At 34.0% G+C, this 19,498-nt stretch overlaps 1 protein-coding gene across 2 annotated transcripts; it reads right to left on the bottom strand.

The window, feature by feature from the left end:
• Window positions 1–1,318: 1,318 nt before the first annotated feature.
• On the bottom strand, window positions 1,319–8,604 carry LOC18421527 (Leucine-rich repeat protein kinase family protein). 2 transcript variants are annotated; one of them, XM_006826273.4, is made up of 8 exons: window positions 6,584–8,604; window positions 5,707–5,840; window positions 4,684–4,924; window positions 4,362–4,570; window positions 4,149–4,201; window positions 3,521–3,632; window positions 2,666–2,927; window positions 1,319–1,749 (listed from the first exon to the last, which is right to left on the bottom strand). In XM_006826273.4, exons 1-7 carry the CDS (start codon window positions 7,977–7,979, stop codon window positions 2,685–2,687), a joined length of 2,388 nt encoding a protein of 795 aa, XP_006826336.1. In that variant the 5' UTR covers window positions 7,980–8,604; the 3' UTR covers window positions 1,319–1,749; window positions 2,666–2,684. The 2 variants fall into 2 exon arrangements, with proteins under 2 accessions (XP_006826336.1, XP_020517433.1); XM_020661774.2 differs by having other exon boundaries at window positions 1,319–1,703.
• Between the last annotated feature and the right edge of the window lie 10,894 nt (window positions 8,605–19,498).

Raw genomic sequence — 19,498 nt, 5'->3', positions numbered from 1 at the left:
AGATCATTTACTTTTTTGATACAGGGAGGTCATATCATTTTTTTTACCTTTAGATTTTTTGACCTTTAGATTTGAAATTGCGTGGCTACAAATATGTCATTGTTTCGGCATAACTTTCAAGATAAATTTCTCGAATCTTATAACACTTCATCTATTGCATTAATTTAAAAAATGCTAGGTTCGCACGGTCTCACCCAATCCTCTATGGGAATTGGTCACCTCGTTCTGGTTCCGTGTATATATAAAAAAATGGCTTGAGCCTCAAAAGGAACTGAGAGTTTTGTACTATACAACGATGATTCTCTACAACAAAACGGTGATGTCGATAGTCGATTCATCGATCCGTTTTGATTTTTGGCTGATTCAATGTTTTTTAGTTGGTTCATTTTATTTTATTTTTGCACAATAAAATGACAATTTGGATTGCTGATTTATCTATTAGGATTAGGATCAATTTTTGGGGTGCCTGATCCAAGTCATTGATCTATTCTTTTAAATTACTGATCTATTGGATGTCATATCCCTAACGGTGAATCTAACCTCCTTAGACTAAAAATCATCCTATAGTATACAGTCTTTTTTGTTTTCTCATTTCCTGTCTTTCTTGATATTTTTAGTTAAAGACTTTCAATTAGAGAGAGAAAACTAAAATTGAGGGCAATCTTGATTTTGTATCCTCCATTAACTGAAAATAGCAGAACCATTTTTATTTTTTCTAATTTGTGTGAATTAATATTTTTAATTTAATGAGAATTTCCGCCTTACCTTAAGAGGTGACTCGTATTATTGTGGCATATATTATCGTATAGGGCCATTGACTTTTTAAAATTTTCATCTTTCATCGAAAGAGAGCCTAAACTGTTATTTCGGATACTTCCTTCCATTGGGAGGGTGATAACTTTAGTCGTATGATTTATATTTTATATAAAGAAAAGTATGAATTATATAAAGAAAATGCCTATTGGGAAAGAGAACAAATAATTTATGATTTAAACTGGTTGTATTTTAGTGAAGGCCGTGATGAAAAATATCTATTACTAATTTGTGTAATAGCCGGTTTAAACAGAATTTTAAATTTTGAAACCTAAGGGTGCACCAATACTCCAGACATGTTAAAAATAAACACTAACTAAACCAGTTTCTAGCTAGGTTATCAAACAGGGGAAAATGACTACACCAAGTACCAGGGATTCTCAGAAAAATAACAAAAAAGATATCAAACAGGCCCTTGGGTGTTTCAAAAACCAATAATGGCAAAAGTATTTTGTGGCAGTAATGGCAAAAATTAGCTTTATTTAGAGATTCCAAAAATCCAATCTTGCTCTCAATAATGGCAAAAGCTTCATTTAACCAACTAAAAAACTCAGTCTCAAAAATGGCAGAAATAAGTACGTATGGCAAAGTCTGAAAAACGAATCATTTAACACGAAAGAATTCAGCCCACTCACTCGCTATCGGTAGGCAAAACCAACTTCATGTCCCATCTAAGCTTTAGATTAAGCACTGCTAATTCAGCCACGGGTACATCTCAACAGAGGACAAGACTGCCAATTTCACTCTGAAGTGCTTTGAGATTTCTTATCTATTTGATCATGAGGCAAGTTTCTGTTTTCATTTCTGGAGAAATTTAAACCGTACTTTTTCTCATCATTGAGCCATAGAAGTCTCAGAGGCTCCTTGAGTCTTTGCATCGATATCCACTTCTGGAAAAAATAATGCATGGAATTCCACTAATGAGAAGTCTGAAACCTGGAATGAAAGAGGAATCACGTAAAACACTAATGTGGTTATATATGCGTCCCATAATAATCAACCTCTTTCTCTCTCTCTCTCTCTCTCTCAAACAAAAATACTATTACAGTTCTAAATCACTGCTATAACAATGTTCTTTCTCTCTCTCTCTCTCAAACAAAAATACTATTACAGTTCTAAATCACTGCTATAACAATCTTCTTTCTCTCTCTCTCTCTCAAACAAAAATACTATTACAGTTCTAAATCACTGCTATAAGAATCTTCTTTCTCTCTCTCTCACATAAATCTTTCCTATAACAATTTCTCTCCCTCTCTCTCTTCTCTCTCTCTCATAAATTATTGTTATAACAATCTCTCTCCCTCTCTCATAAATCATTGCTATAACAATCTCTCTCATAAATTATTGTTATAACAATCTCTCTCCCTCACTCATAAATCATTGCTATAACAATCTCTCTCTCTCTCTCTCTCTCTCTCTCACACACACACACACACACAATTAAAGGCTCACATTAAAAATTCAAGCTCCATGTGTGCCCATTAGCATATCTGACGTGCATATAGACAGTTCCGAAAGGATATCAATTAAACAAAACATATTTCAGAATCTTGGCAATGAAGAATGAAAAATAATTCAGAATCTTCTGTGCATGTTTAAGAGAGAGAAGGTTCATCAAATATATCAAAGTTCGAAATCTAAGAAAAGAAAACAGAATCTTGTATGCATGTTTGAGTTGTTGTGTGTGTGTGTGAGAGAGCGAGAGAGGTTATAATAAGTGAGCAAAAATTCAATATCCGGTGTACTTAATGCAGTGAGAATTTAAAGTTCTCCATACAAGTAATCATCAGAGAAGATCACCTTCAACTTCAAAATAAAAATTGCAACTTCAAAAAAAATCAGAGAATATCACCTTCCAAGTGGATTTCTTATCAATCAGAAGTGTTATTTGGAGATCCATCACTGCCTTGCGATGATGCATCCTGCACTTGTGCAGCAAACTGCAAATTCCACAATACATCTTCGATGGAAGGTCGATCTTCATGCTCTTTACATAGGCATCTAACAGCGATTGCCATTGCTGTTCTCAACGACTCGTCCACACACTCGTCAGTAATCCATGGATCAGCCACACTTCTGCGACACTCTTGATTCTCAATCACGCATTGTTGTAGCTACAAAAAGAATAACAATGCAAATAAGAAAAGGTGCTCATATGTGCTCTTAGTTTCATCAGCATCACAAAGCCAAAATATCCACAAAAAACAATACTTTTTTTCTGAAGCTTCCTTTCATGCACAAAACAATATTTCTTGGGTTTCAAAGACACTGTGGATTTACATCTTTACTCAAGTCAATTTTGTTGCATTTTATATTTCATTGACACCTAGATTCCTGTAGAATTTTAACATCCTCAAGGCATAGTTTTTAATCCATTACATTACTAGTTTCACTTAGAAAAGTGAAGATACAATTTGATGAACATGAAAATTTTATCAAACGAGTATTTATTGTTTACACGTTTTGGCCAATCCTGACAATCTGGGTGGGTTGGCCATTGAATTAAGAGTCGAGGCTTTATGCAATTTATTCACATGCATCCCTTTCTTCCAAAATCCAGAGGCCTGTTTCCATAATTTAAGTAGAAAATAGTTGTCATAATTTGTTTATATTGTTGTACTGTCATTGGACATACACAGGATGCCCACCTTCTTAACATGAGCCCCACCATAAAAACCAAAAGTGTAAGGATAGAAACCAGTTCTACCTGATCTCTCAAAGTGTCCACTTCACTCTGTGCTTCGATAGCTCTTCCCATGATCACCTCCAACAAGATGATCCCGAAGTTATAAACATCAGCCGCATCTCTCCGTTTTTCCCTGCAAAGCAACAACATTTGAAGAACCAAAGTGTGAATCCATTCTCAATTATGAATCATCGTAAGAAAACTATACATGGAATAATCATTCAGGAAAGTACCCATTTAACTTCAGAGGAGCCATGAACTCTAAAACCATCTGGAATTTTACAATTTCTTTAGAATTTATTTCTTTGTAATTTATTATATATGTGCTAGTTAATACACGTACAGTGGTATGATGTACGCACTACTGCAAAAGAAGGAATCAGTACCATACTCCCAAGTGCACCATTTCAATAAAAACTCTTATATGTGCTACAATTTCGAGCAGATTGTGTACTTTTTTGACAAACATCCCAAATATTTTCAAGTACACATGGATATTTTATAGTTTATTTACATAGCTAGTCAGGCAAGGCTCTAAAAAACCTCTAAAGGTTATGGATCAAAAAACTTTCTTCTCAATCATAAATTTTAGAAATTAAAAATGAAAAAAGATTTCCTCAATCAGACAAAGTTTTAAGTTGCCAAGTACCTTTTACTGATATCAAATTCTTTTCGTCCACTGCCTGGTCCTTGAGCTCCCAACTGTGATAGTCCCAGAAAAAGATGAGATATGCATATGCATATGCACGCGCACCCACACACACAGAGGAGGTGGGAAGGGGGGGGTGTCTCAAGCAAAATTTCCTTAGTCAAAGCAATGCACGTAGGAAACACATTTGAGACAATTAAATCTCAATCTCACCTCGCTTTTCATATTATTTGCTAGAACAGGCAGATTGTAGCTGCTAATTTTTGCAACATGGTTTTGATCCAGCAATATATTTGTTATTTTCAGATCATTGTCAAATAAACCTGGAACAACACCTGTGTGTAGAAACTCAATGCCCCTTGCTACGCCAATAGCAGCTGCTAGCCTTTGTGTCCAGGAAAGTGGTTCCCCACCCATCCTCTCTGCCAATCAAGGCGAAAGAAAGAAACCTTAGCAGACATTGAGAAATTATATGCATTGACATTTGACAAGTAAAAAGGATTACTGATGTGATCATTCCAAATGCTCTTCTTACCACAAACATTGGCTCTAAGAGTCCCATAAGGCACATATTCAAAGATGAGTAAGAGTCGGCTCACAGTTGAATCATCCAAATAACACTCAATACAGTGCCCAAGAACACTGACTAAATGGCGATGCCGAATTTTTGAAATCAGTTCAATATGGGGTAAAAAAGTCTGAGGGCTGTACTTCTGTTTCAACTTCAAGCATCGAATTGCAACCACGGAACCATCACTTAGGATGCCCTTGTACATCTGACATTACACAGTATGGGTCAGTAAAGAGCAAGAGAGAGTCCAAGTAATGCACACATACATAAAAATATATTAACAGGTCTGTCTGTGACGTATACCTGTGCTTATTTGATGTTTTTCTTAAGGCCATAACTTTATGCATGAACTAAGTATCTCAATATTTAGAAGAACCTCAAAGTTCATTGTTTGCTTACAGTAATGCCTTGGAAAGGTGGCCTATTCAGCTAGTTTGACACAGTTTGGCCAGGCACATACCCACTGTCAATCAGGTTAGCTGCCCAAGCCAGCAAAAGTGACCAAGGACTCACCTAGACCAGCCACTTTAATATAGCAATGAGCCAGCTTTAGGCTTAGTCATCCTGCCCAGAATGGGGGCCCAATTCTGGGCAGGTTTGTTTCATATTGAACCTTTTTCTTTTAAATTAGAAAATTCTGGGAATCTTGAAAGTTACCAACTAAGCAAGCTGAGTTATCATAACCTTCTACTCTGGCCACATTCATTTTGTGATGAAATTTATGAAAAGCAGCACATCACAACTGATACACCCATGTGTACCCAAGCCAAATATTAAAAATATGAACACTTTTTTGCAAATAAAGCACATTGCGCATAATATATACCCTCGATGTTCTTCATTAGGCCCCTTACAATGACATTATCAGACAATTATTCCAGATAACACCTAAGGGTATTGTCATTTCAAATGTACATGAATTGTTCAGATGGCTTAAATGGGTTAAGATCAATATCTGAAGAAAAACCTAATTAGAGTATGCCATACTTGGTCATGTGATCCTTCACCCATGAACGTTGATGTGTGAAAATTGTCTGTGGCCTCTTCAAGCTCCTCTAGAGAAAAGTTGCGATATGGTGGAAGGCCAAGGGCACTCAAACTCATAGTCTGAGATATATACCCTAGTGCAACAAATGACCACAAAAGCAACATTAGCAAAAGATACTTATGATAATTTACATGGCAGTGGTTAAATTACATTAGCAACAAAAAACCATTGTTTTGAACAACTGATAGTGGGGTGGATTGTCCACCCACCAACCCTTGTCCGGACCGCTGAATCAGCGATCCGGATTGACCAGATTGGCAATCCACTCCCCCCCCCCCAAAACAGAAAAAAAAAAGAAAAAGGAGAAACAAGAAAGAAATGTTATATAATATATAGTATATATGGTTTTTATCATTCAACAAGGAGGGGTTTCGGAGATTATAGCGTGTCGCTGCTTTCTTAAGCAGTGAAGTTTCTATTCTCTTTACATTGAAGTTTCTTTTGGCTTTAATAACGTTAATAAATAATAATAATAAATAACAGTTCCGAAGCCTCAAAAAAGGAGGCACACAAAATTTAAAAAGTGGAGTTCTTGTTGGGGGTACCGAAGCCTCAACCAAAGGTTAATTGTCCGTTAGCACTAGCCGGCTAAGCCTACTATATGTTCTGTATTTAAGAACCACCAGATTCAGACAAGCAACTAGTGCAGAGCTCACCAATTCCCGATCTGCATCGGGCAATTCCCGATCAGGATCACGATTTTTAAACATGGAGCACAATACAACAATTTTTCAAGAGACTAAAAGAATAAGTAAAGTGCAGTCAGTTAACTTAGAGAAACAAACTCAAGCACAAAAGAAAAGAAAAATTACTTACTGGCATCTGCGAGCACCTTTGAGGGCAATCGAGCCAAAGCATTCCCTATAACCAATCTCCGAGACGATCTTTTTATTGGTTTTCTAGACCTTGATCTTCTAATAAATACCCAAATAAAGAGACCCAATACCACCATTCCGCCAGTCACTCCTAAAATACCGATAAGAAAAATCACTTTCTCAGATTCTTTCTTTTTACCATTTCGAGGTAGGACTCCCACTGCTAAGGCTTCATTCTTGCAGAACAAGTATGGATGCTGATATTGGGTGTCATTCACCAAGCAATTCCCTGCATAGCGGACAACCTTTCCCCTAGAATTCGGTTCAAGACAATGAGGCAAAGTCCCAGTTAAAAGATTTGAAGAAATGTCAACAAACTGTAGCCCATTATTACACGATATATTCTCAGAAAGCATCCCAGTCAATTTATTTCCACCCAAATCCAAGTACTCAATGGCAGGAAGAGAGAACAAAGATAGCGAGAGTGGCCCGAGAAACCTATTGAAAGACAAGTCCAACTTTTTCAGCTGGAAACAAGACGCAATTTCAGAAGGAATGTTGGAGCTGAACCTGTTCTTCCTCAACACAAGTTTGACAATCTTATTCCCTAAGATGGGAAACTGGGGTCCTAGGTTATTGTTCTCCAAATCCAATATCTGAAGGTTTGTCAAACTACTAATATCAGGAACTTCCCCATATAATTGATTAGTAGAGAGGACCAACACTCTCAGAGATTCCATTGTCTTTAATGAAGATGGGAGAGACCCGCTAAATGAATTATTTCGCAAACTCAACACAGTCAAAACTGGAAGTGCACTGAACCAGTCAGGAACAGAACCAGTAAACAAATTATCATCCAATATAAGTGTTTGAAGGTTCCTCAAAAGTGAAATCTCTTGGGGAATTCGTCCATAAAAGAAATTTGAGCTCACATTGAGTATTTCCAATGAATATAAACGCGCAATTTTAGGTGGTAATTGACCCCATAAACCAAGAGAAACCAAAGAAAGGACCTTTAGATTTGGAAGACCAGTGAGAGTGGTTAAGAAGGAATCAATGGAAAAAGTGGGCAATAACTCATAATCTGAGGCAGTAAAGTTTTGGGTTCTCTTAAGTTTAACAGGAGGAGATCCTTTGCTTCCAACTATATGCAATTGGGTTATGCTCTCTTCATAACATACAACCGATAAAGATGAGGCAGGAGGGGTGTTGCAGAAATCTGTCCAGTTATTCCAGCTACTTAGAACAGCAGGAAATCCTAAAAGTCTTTGAACTCTTAGAAGGGCTTGGGCCTGAGAGGACTGTAACTGTAGGGTACAAGGAAGAAAAATCAAGATAATTACTGGGATTAATGCAACCCATAGAAGAAGAAAAGGAAGATTTTCACCTTTCACCATGTTTAGAAACTGGTTTAAGGGATCTAAAAGCTCAGAAGAGGGTTTAATAAGCTTCAGCTCCCAAAAGCAAAGACCAGGAAGATAGATTCACTTGTAGACAAGCTATTTTTTGCACTTCAGAAAAGTTTATTGCACATTAAAGATACCTTCCTTTCAGCTGGCCAAGATCCAGAACCTTGAATCCATGAAAATGAAGAAGTAGGTATACTACAAACCTTATAAAAGCCAGAAATCCCCCTTATCAACTAACAACCACAACTCTTGATAAATGAGATGGAACACCAGCTCCAATCTTCCCTAAATTTAGCAGTTCTTCAAGCTGAATAAATACAAAAGAAATCCTATGGCTTGATTAATATCAAAAGATGTTAGCTCACTGGTACTTTTATCTTTTTCCTAGTCTGAAAACTAATTGAAGGTCCTCATTTCTTCGGCTTTTTACACTTCATGGAAATCAAAATTTATCAGAGACAGCTAACTTATCCAATTTTTGCTATCTTCAGTAGTGAAAATCAATGAAGACTCCACTAAAACCTTATTGAAGGCCAGTACATTCCAGTGAATCCTCTAACAAGTCCCTTGAAACACACTCAAATCAGGTGGTTTCATCTAGAAATCTTCCTTTTTTCTGAGGAACTTTCTTTAAATATTTCACCACCTCCAAAACTAGCCTCAACAGACATCAATACCTTTTACCATTTCATACTACTTCTCAATGAAACTCTGGTAAATTTTTTACCACCTCCATTACATAATCTAAAATCACTAAACCTCCACTAAATCCTTTAACATTCCAAAATACAAAGGAAATAGCTATCAGATCCAAAATTCACTGTAGCAAACTTTAATCTCTTCAAAACCCTAAAAATTTTATCCTGTGGGAATCTTTTATGCTTTCAGTCAAGGATCAGGCTAAATACCTCATAGTCCATGGTTGGTATATTAATTTGCAGAGATTGTATTCCCTATCACACAAAGTGACGCCATGACACCAACTGTTTCTCGCTCTACGAGCCTCTTCCTGTAACTCACATTCTGAAATTTACAGGTACAGCTGAGCAAGGGACGAATTAGAATGACGGATGTGGCTTGTCACTTATGGTCACGGATTTAGGTCATGGTAATGGTCCAGTGGGTAAAAGAAACGTGGCAGAATGCTCTGTAACTTCCATGGCGCTAAGCGACAATAGATGGAGACTTTTACCCGGACATGGCTTCAAAAAAAAGTAAAACCCGTGGTTTTTTCTGTCTTCTGTGGAAAAATATCATTGAAGCTTGACTATAGGAGATACACTCTGGTTTAAGGTCCACAAAAGTAAGGGCTTCAGTGGAGTTTGCGTTTGAAGATACCTATGGGGTCCATAAAAAATAGGGTTTTCTCCCTGTTGTTGATGATGGAACTGATCGCTCTGCAGTGGGCTAATATTAACGATCTTTTCTCTGGTCTCAATGGAAACATCATTAGATCTTGGTTTTCAAGTAAAACTAATGATTCAGGAACCAGAAAAAAAAGTGGAATATCTGGTTTACTGAGGATTGTGCAATTAAGAAACGGCCTTCTTCTATGGTTTCAACAGAGGTATCATTAGGTCTGGATTTAAGAAGAGCATCAAGCGCTTTAAGTCCAGTAAATTAGGGCTTTTTTTCTCTTTCTCGTAAAGCTTGTACGAGCTCCTGCTTTGAACTGAGAGAAAGCAGATTCCAGTAAGGGAATCGAGCCTTTATTCTCTTCTGAAACATCTCCGCTACAAAAATGGTGCGGCTGTAAAAGGGCAAGGGTTTCGAAGATGGGCATTCTTTCGCCTTTCGCTTTCTGATAAGGATGGCCACCATTGTTCGTTTACCTAGGACAAGAAAGCATTTGTCTCCATTTCTCCCTGTACGCTGTAATCGCTTGATTTTTTAGCTCCTCTCTCTCTAAAATTTCGAGCTCGCTCTCTCTCTAAAATGTTTGTTTGATGTCTGCTGACTTGCGCAGCTCTCCTTCTCTCTCTAAAAAGTTGGCCTCACTGTCATTCTAGAAAACGAGTTGTATTTCGCGCCACGGACTTGGGTAAAAACTTACTGCGTCGAGTTTTAAATTTCGACGTATTTCGGCCGAAATTTCGGACGTTTTGAATTTTTAATTAATTGGACCGAAATCCGTGCAATATTACGACTCAGACGGTCCCCTTCCCTCCATTTTTTTACCATTTCTTTTCGAAAAATAGACCGTTTGTACTCTCTCTCTCTCTATGGACTTGTCTGTCTGGACTCTTTTTATCTCTCTCAGCCTGTACACTCTTTTTTATCTCTCATTCTCCCTCTCAATGGGGTTAGCCGACTTTAATTTCATCCCTTTTTACCCAAAAGTTTATGAGAATTATGTATGTGTTTGCCCTTTTTTTATAAATTGAATCTATAATTTTTGCTCCAAATAGCCATAATTGGTATGTTTCCGTTTAAAATACAAATTTTTTCCAAAAAATTCTAATTTTTTGAAATATGTAAAGAACTCCGAGTTTTTCAAAATAACCTTTAAAAAATCACATATTTTAATAAAACCAATATAAATCTGCATTTCATCTTTTTCTGTAACAAATTTTCAAGAAAACTTCTTCCCTATAATTTTTTCTTTTTATTGATTTATTATATTTGAATTTTGGTTTAGAGATAGGTACATTAAAAATGGAAATAAATTAAAAATCTTAATTTAGAAAAAAAATCATTAAAAATCACCAATATATTCCCTTAAAAAAAGTGAAATATACTTTGCAAAAAATAATGCATCAAAGTAATCATGTATCCCAAAATAATTGTTAGAGTTGGAGGAAGAGTACCACAATAAAAAATATTTGTTTCTCTATATACATAGCGCCGTTATAGAGAGCAAAAGAGAGCGAATTAATGACAACGAAATATTTAGGCAGCTAGGAATTCATGAGCTTTGAATATTTAACATTGTTTAGGCATTTTTATTTATTTATTTATGCCTTATAGAAGTTAATTTTACCTTTTCAACTTTTTTTATTTTATTGATGTATATAGAATAGCAATTTAGATAGACCACTATTTTATACTTATGGAATTTTGTGTTTTTAGTTAAACTATAATCCTATTCTGAGTGTCATTTTAGTTTTTTTCTCTAAACAATAATCCTATAACTTGGGTTGCCATTATTGTTATTTGCTAATGTAGTTCGTGTGTTTAGTATTGTTGTTGTTTTATTGTATGCTCCCAATAAATCTACGTGTTATGTGTCGTGATAAGCATTGTTGTTGTGTTTATTAAGAGTTTATACATGACTAACGATACCAGGCAATGATACATAAATTACAATTCAATGGTTTAAATGCATCCATACAGCATCTGCGACTTGTAATCTTATATCGTGTTGTCTTTACATATCTGGTTTTTTCACTCTACTTATTTAACCAAATCCAAAATATTCATAATTATCTAGCTTACCTAATTTTTGGCACCCGAAATATGGCCACCGATGTGTTTCGAGCAAATCTGATTTATTACTCGCATTTTGGTTACTGATAGATTGCTATATGAGCATAGCTTCTATCCACTCCCTTGATAAAGCCTGAGTATTTCAAGTACCAGGATTTGACTGTTGGGTTTGGCGATGGTCAAATCACCATACTCATATTTTCTTATACATATTAAGGGTATTATGATAAATATAAAATAGATTTTCTTAATAAGCAATAGAGTGAATCTATATAAGATAGTACATGGAGACATAATACCCATCCTTTCAAGTATTGGGTTATGGGAAGGGATCTCTAATATAGAGATGAGTCTCCAAAAAATATATGGCTTTCCAGAGAGACGTAATATTCTCATGAGTTTTGGGTTAGTAAGACTTTCACTTCTAGAGAGAGAGTATTTCGGTTGCTCTCGATGATATCTTTCCGATAGCGGTTTTGCTGTAGAAAATAAGATACATATCAACGGTGTTGCTTGGTTGGGAGAACGGGACTAGAAAAGAAGATCGGTGATGGTCTTTTACCAATGTTTATAAATAGATATTGTATCTTATAACCCAAAACTGTAAACCTCATTATGATAGTGGATTTCGACTTGCCAAGGCCGTAAATGTAATCCTACGGGGTGAATAACGTAAATTGTATGTTTTGGTAATGTGTTTTTCATGTTTACTTTATTTTTTACACTCGATTTATAATTGTATTCATCTACTTCGTATTTAGTCAATTATGTACAAGATCTTGAGCGGGATTCTGGTAGTTGGGATTCCCGGTTCTACAAATGAGGGGTTCCCGAAAACCCTACATTTAACATCCTCAACATGTGATTAACCTGAAAAAGAATGCAATGCGTTTTGTATACATCTGAAAATTAACATCCTCAAATTAAAAAAACAAATTTATCAAAATATCTATTAGAGATGCATTATTTAGTATTTTATAGTCTTGACACCACTTCAACTCATGATCATGTGTCGTATTGTTCATTTCATCTCACATGGGTATTTTGATAATTTTATATTAAACAAAGTATGTTCTCTTTAAAACATAATTGTATAGTGGATTCCGGATTTTATTTTTATTGAAATAATCAATGTAAATAAATTTTATACCAAAAAAAACAAATGTATAGGTGTCAAGAGCATCGTGTAGGTGCTCTTATTACTTTCCACTTTTTTCAATAAATTCACCCTACATGAGTTCCTCATCTCTTTCCTTATTTTATTTTGTATTTATGTATTAACAATGGGAATGAAAAATGAGACGTTATATTGAGGCATTAGTTATTCATTCCATTTAATATCTCTCCAGTCCCTTTTTTGTTTTCCCTAAATGTCATCTCCTTAGTCAAATTATCTCGTTATTTATTTATTGACAATATAATTTACGTTGGATTCATGTGGTATTTAAAAGCCTTATGAGAGCTTATATATGTACATAGTGAAACATAAACTCACTAGGAGTGTCGTCTTCTTGTAGATCATGCTAGGCAAATACAATTTGCTGATACTCGAATTTGGCTTAACGTGCTAGGCCAGCCGAATTGGAAAACCCAAGGTACTTGGGTATAAATATGAAACCAATAAGGGTTTAGTGGGTTAGCTTTTGATGAGGTCAGAGTATACTCGAATGAGAGCTGCGGGACTGTGTGACCCTTGTGTGTGATGAATAATCTATAGAGACAGGACTAAAACCTCGTCATTATATCATCACATGGCATGTACATAAATAGTCGTATTGAGATAGTAATTCACCATTGAGGGTAAAGCGTGATGTATGAGAGATTACCCTTATGCACCATATAGTCGATATTGCATCATGGTCTGACGGATTATGGTTTGTCTCTAAGGGAGAACCCGAAAATCACATACTTGAATTACGTCCCGTAGCCAATTGATTTACTTTTGTAGTCTAATCATAAGCTGTCACACCCCAAGAATTTACAATACTGATATTCCTGAGATGTGGCAGTCAAAACATATATATACATATCCTTTTAGGACAAATTTACAATGGCGAATTTTTAAAAAGTAACAAAAGAAAGTTTAAGCACAACTTCAATATCTTTCTAAAGTTGATCCCGACGAGCACTCAAATGAAACCGCAGTTATCCTGAAAAATGTTTATCATAGTTTGATGAGTTTGGCTACTCAGTAAGTGATCATCATAATCCTAAAAATAATCATGATTGAAAGATATCAATATTTTCCAAAATGAAATCTATTAACAGAAATGCATCAACAGTTTCACTTTAAAATATGCATAATTAAGTATAATCCAAGTAATTGAAATGCTTATAACACTTTTAACGGCAGTGCATAATTCAAATGATTTCACAAAATACCCTACTGCCGTCCCAAGTAGGTCACCTATATACCCCATCAGCGTCCTGATGGGTCCCCTTAATCCCTATCGACGTCCCAGATAGGTCCACTTAATCCCTGCAGGTCCACTTATACCTCACCGGCGTACCGGATGAGTCCACTTAATCCCTACCGGCGTCCCAGATAGGTCCACTTATACCTCACCGGCGAACCGGATGAGTCCACTTGCATACTTAAATTATTTAAAAATCACATTAAACATTCGAAAGCAGCAATATCATGTACTCAACATATCACTGAAATCATTAATATGAATTTCACTTAAACCATTAATAACAGTCACTCTCTATAACATTTCAAAAATAACCAATCAAATATTTTGGGCCCAAATTTAGAAAGGTAGCAGTTTGTAAAGGCATTCTAGCATAATTGCCAATTTAATATGTATAGAAAAACTCTTATAGAAATTCAAGAATACGGAATTATCAATATTTATGGGATATCAATCCACAAATAGACATTTCACAACAATACTATAATCAATTGCAAAAATGTCAATTTTTAAATAATAAGGCAGTCATTTGCACATGAATTTTACAATGACTAAATATCCAAAAAAGTAGAAAGAAATATCACAATTTTATTAAAAGCAGTAATATCACATTTATTTCTAATAATTTGATAGTATCTAAAATTTTCTAATGATAGCCAAGAAAAATAAATAAATTTATTTTTCTAATAATTTACAGCATTTAAAATTTCTAACATAGATAAAATATCACAACTTTTATTAAAAAGATTATTTTTCAAGATAATGAGGTCGGGTGCGCATAAAATTTATCGCACCTAAAATTCATGATAATAAGCAGAAATAAATATTTCATTTTATTTTTAAAAATAATGGATTATTTTTCGAGACAATGAAGTCACTTACACATAAAACTGATAAAACAAAGATCCTAGACGGAAATATCACTATTCATTCAAAATAGACTATTTTTCAGGAAGACGATGTCTCTTACACACAAAACTTATAAAGTAAACATCCTGGACGGAAATATCACTATTTATTAAAAACAGACTATTTTTTAGGAAAACGATGTCACTTACACACAAAACTTATAAAATAAATATCCTGGACAGAAATATCACTATTTATTAAAAACAGACTATTTTTCAGGAAGATGATGTCACTTACACACAAAACTTATAAAATAAAGATCCTGAACGGAAATATCACTATTTATTAAAAACAGACTATTTTTCAGGAAGATGATGTCACTTACACACAAAACTTATAAAATAAAGATCCTGGATGGAAATATCACTATTTATTAAAAATAGACTATTTTTCAGGAAGATGATGTCACTTACTCACAAATATTTGAGAGGGAGCATCCGATAAAAATTCGGCTCGAGAGAAGAGTTCACTATGTTTCGACCAGAGAAAAAATCTCAAATTTCTAAGGTAGGAGTCTTCACCTCTCTGAATTTAAATTCTACTAACATATTATTTTATTCTTTTATTACGTTACAGGTGTGAGCGTTAGTTTACGCTTTAAACACCTCAAGCTTTTATTACGTTACAGGTGTGAGCGTTAGTTTACGCTTTAAACACCTAAAGCCCACGTCCTTTAGTGGACGTGGCAAGAGTAAGGAAACACAAAGTTTAAACGAAAAGCTTTGAAAAGTAGCGATGGTCCCTAAACGGCATCATGTTCAAACGAATCATCATGTATTAAAAGTTTATTTTCTTTTCCTTTTTTTTTTTTCTTTTTTTTTTTTTTTTTTCTTTTTTAAAGTTTAGGATTGTTACATTCGTCCCCCCTTAAAGAAATTTAGTCCTCTAAATTTATGTACCTGATTTTTGAAAAAGACTTTTAAATTTCCTAAGAATCTTAAACCTATTGCTCTGATACCATAATTGTCACACCCCAAGAATTTACAATACTGATATTCCTGAGATGTGGCAGTCAAAACATATATATACATCTCTTTTTAGGACAAATTTATAATAGCGAATATTTAAGAAGTAACAAAAGAAAGTTTACGCACAACTTCAATATCTTCCCAAAGTTGATCCTGACGGGTACTCAAATGAAACCGTAGTTATCCTGAAAAATGTTTATCATAGTTTGATGAGTTTGGCTACTCAGTAAGTGATCATCATAATCCTAAAAATAATCATGATTGAAAGATATCAATATTTTCCAAAATGAGATCTATTAACAGAAATGCATCGACAGTTTCACTTTAAAAAATGCATAATTAAGTATAATCCAAGTAATTGAAATGCTTATAACACTTTTAACGGCAGTGCATAATTCAAATGATTTCACAAAATACCCTATTGGCGTCCCAAGTAGGTAACCTATATACCCCATCAACGTCCTGATGGGTCCACTTAATCCTTATCAGCGTCCCAGATAGGTCTACTTAATCCCTGCAGGTCCACTTATACCTCACCGGCGTACCGGATGAGTCCACTTAATCCTTACCGGCGTCCCAAATAGGTCCACTTATACCTCACCGGCGAACCGGATGAGTCCACTTGCATACTTAAATTATTTATAAATCTCTTTAAACATTCGAAAGCAGCAATATCATGTACTCAACATATCACTGAAATCATTAATATGAATTTCACTTAAATCATTAATAACAGTCACTCTCTATAACATTTCAAAAATAACCAATCAAATATTTTGGGCTCAAATTTAGAAAGGTAGCAGTTTGTAAAGGCATTCTAGCATAATTGCCAATTTAATATGTATAGAAAAACTCTTATAGAAATTCAAGAATACGAAATTATCACAATTTATGGGATATCAATCCACAAATAAACATTTCACAACAATACTATAATCAATTGCAAAAATGCCAATTTTTAAATAATAAGGCAGTCATTTGTACATGAATTTTACAATGTCTAAATATTCAAAACAGTAGAAAGAAATATCACAATTTTACTAAAAGCAGAAATATCACATTTATTTCTAATAATTTGATAGTATTTAAAATTTTCTAACAATAGCCAAGAAAAATAAATAAATTTATTTTTCTAAGAATTTACAGCATTTAAAATTTCTAACATAGATAAAATATCACAATTTTTATTAAAAATATTATTTTTCAAGATAATGATGTCGTGTGCGCATAAAATTTATCGCACCTAAAATTCATGATAATAAGCAGAAATAATTATTTCATTTTATTTTTAAAAAGAATGGATTATTTTTCGAGACAATGAGGTCACTTACACATAAAACTGATAAAATAAAGATCTTAGATGGAAATATCACTATTTATTAAAAATAGACTATTTTTCAGGAAGACGATGTCACTTACACACAAAACTTATAAAATAAAGATTCTGGACGGAAATATCACTATTTATTAAAAACAGACTATTTTTCAGGAAGACGATGTCACTTACACACAAAACTTATAAAATAAAGATCCTGGACGGAAATATCACTATTTATTAAAAACAGACTATTTTTCAGGAAGATGATGTCACTTACACACAAAACTTATAAAATAAAGATCTTGGACGGAAATATCACTATTTATTAAAAACATATTATTTTTCAGGAAGATGATGTCACTTACACACAAAACTTATAAAATAAAGATCCTGGACGGAAATATCACTATTTATTAAAAACAGACTATTTTTCAGGAAGATGATGTCACTTACTCACAAATATTTGAGAGGGAGCTTCCGATAAAAATTCGGCTCGAGAGAAGAGTTCACTATGTTTCGACCAGAGAAAAAATCTCAAAAGTTTTATAAGGTAGGAGTCTTCACCTCTCTGAATTTAAATTCTACTAAAATATTATTTTATTCTTTTATTACGTTACAGGTGTGAGCGTTATTTTACGCTTTAAACACCTCAAGCTTTTATTACGTTACAGGTGTGAGCGTTAGTTTACGCTTTAAACACCTAAAGCCCACGTCCTTTAGTGGACGTGGCAAAAGCAAGGAAACACAAAGCTTTTAAACGAAAAGCTTTGAAAAGTAGCGATGGTCCCTAAACACCATCATGTTCAAACGAATCATCATGTATTAAAAGTATATTTTCTTTTTTTTCTTTTTTTTTTTTTCTTTTTTTTTTTTTGAAAGTTTAGGATTGTTACATTCGTCCCCCCTTAAAGAAATTTAGTCCTCTAAATTTGTGTACCTGATTTTTGAAAAAGACTTTTAAATTTCCTAAGACTTAAACCTATTGCTCTGATACCATAATTGTCACACCCCAAGAATTTACAATACTGATATTGCTGAGATGTGGCTGTCAAATCATATATATGCATCTCTTTTTAGGACAAATTTATAATGGCGAATTTTTAAGAAGTAACAAAAGAAAGTTTAAGCACAACTTCAATATCTTCCCAAAGTTGATCCTGACGAGCACTCAAATGAAACCGCAGTTATCCTGAAAAATGTTTATCATAGTTTTATGAGTTTGGCTACTCAGTAAGTGATCATCATAATCCTAAAAATAATCATGATTGAAAGATAACAATATTTTCCAAAATGAGATCTATTAACAGAAATGCATCGACAGTTTCACTTTAAAAATTGCATAATTAAGTATAATCCAAGTAATTGAAATGCTTATAACACTTTTAACGGTAGTGCATAATTCAAAGGATTTCACAAAATACCCTACTGGCGTCCCAAGTAGCTCACCTATATACCCCATCAGCGTCCTGATGGGTCCACTTAATCCCTATCGGCGTCCCAGGTAGGTCTACTTAATCCCTGTAGGTCCACTTATACCTCACCGGCGTACCGGATGAGTCCACTTAATCCCTACTGGCGTCCCAGATAGGTTCACTTATACCTCACCGGCGAACCGGATGAGTCCACTTGCATACTTAAATTATTTATAAATCTCTTTAAACATTCGAAAGCAGCAATATCATGTACTCAACATATCACTGAAATCATTAATATGAATTTCACTTAAACCATTAATAACAGTCACTCTCTATAACATTTCAAAAATAACCAATCAAATATTTTGGGCTCAAATTTAGAAAGGTAGCAGTTTGTAAAGGCATTCTAGCATAATTGCCAATTTAATATGTATAGAAAAACTCTTATAGAAATTCAAGAATACGGAATTATCACAATTTATGAGACATCAATCCACAAATAAACATTTCACAACAATACTATAATCAATTGCAAAATGTCAATTTTTAAATAATAAGGCAGCCATTTGCACATGAATTTTACAATGTCTAAATATTCAAAACAGTAGAAAGAAATATCACAATTTTACTAAAAGCAGAAATATCGCATTTATTTCTAATAATTTGATTGTATCTAAAATTTTCTAACAATAACCAAGAAAAATAAATAAATTTATTTTTTTAAGTATTTACAGCATTTAAAATTTCTAACATAGATAAAATATCACAATTTTTATTAAAAATATTATTTTTCAAGATAATGAGGTCGTGTGCGCATAAAATTTATCGCACCTAAAATTCATGATAATAAGCAGAAATAATTATTTCATTTTGTTTTTAAAAAGAATGGATTATTTTTCGAGACAATGAGGTCACTTACACATAAAACTGATAAAATAAAGATCCTAGACGGAAGTATCACTATTTATTAAAAATAGAATATTTTTCAGGAAGACGATGTCACTTACATACAAAACTTATAAAATAAAGATCCTAGATGGAAATATCACTATTTATT

The sequence above is a fragment of the Amborella trichopoda genome, chromosome 3, assembly GCF_054954075.1.
Source record: "Amborella trichopoda isolate Santa Cruz 75 chromosome 3, AtrichopodaSantaCruz75HAP2 v2.0, whole genome shotgun sequence".
Taxonomy (NCBI): domain Eukaryota; kingdom Viridiplantae; phylum Streptophyta; class Magnoliopsida; order Amborellales; family Amborellaceae; genus Amborella; species Amborella trichopoda.
Note: the sequence above shows the minus strand (reverse complement) of the source record. Positions and strands in the feature narration are given on the sequence as shown.

Coding starts and splice junctions, on each gene's coding strand:
- LOC18421527 (XM_006826273.4), bottom strand. CDS start 7,979: ATGGTGAAAGGTGAAAATCTTCCTTTTCTTCTTCTATGGGTTGCATTA. Junction 5,841..6,583: donor AAAGGTGCTCGCAGATGCCA/GTAAGTAATTTT, acceptor TTGTTGCACTAG/GGTATATATCTCAGACTATG. Junction 3,633..4,148: donor GAATTTGATATCAGTAAAAG/GTACTTGGCAAC, acceptor GTTGCTTTGCAG/GGAAAAACGGAGAGATGCGG.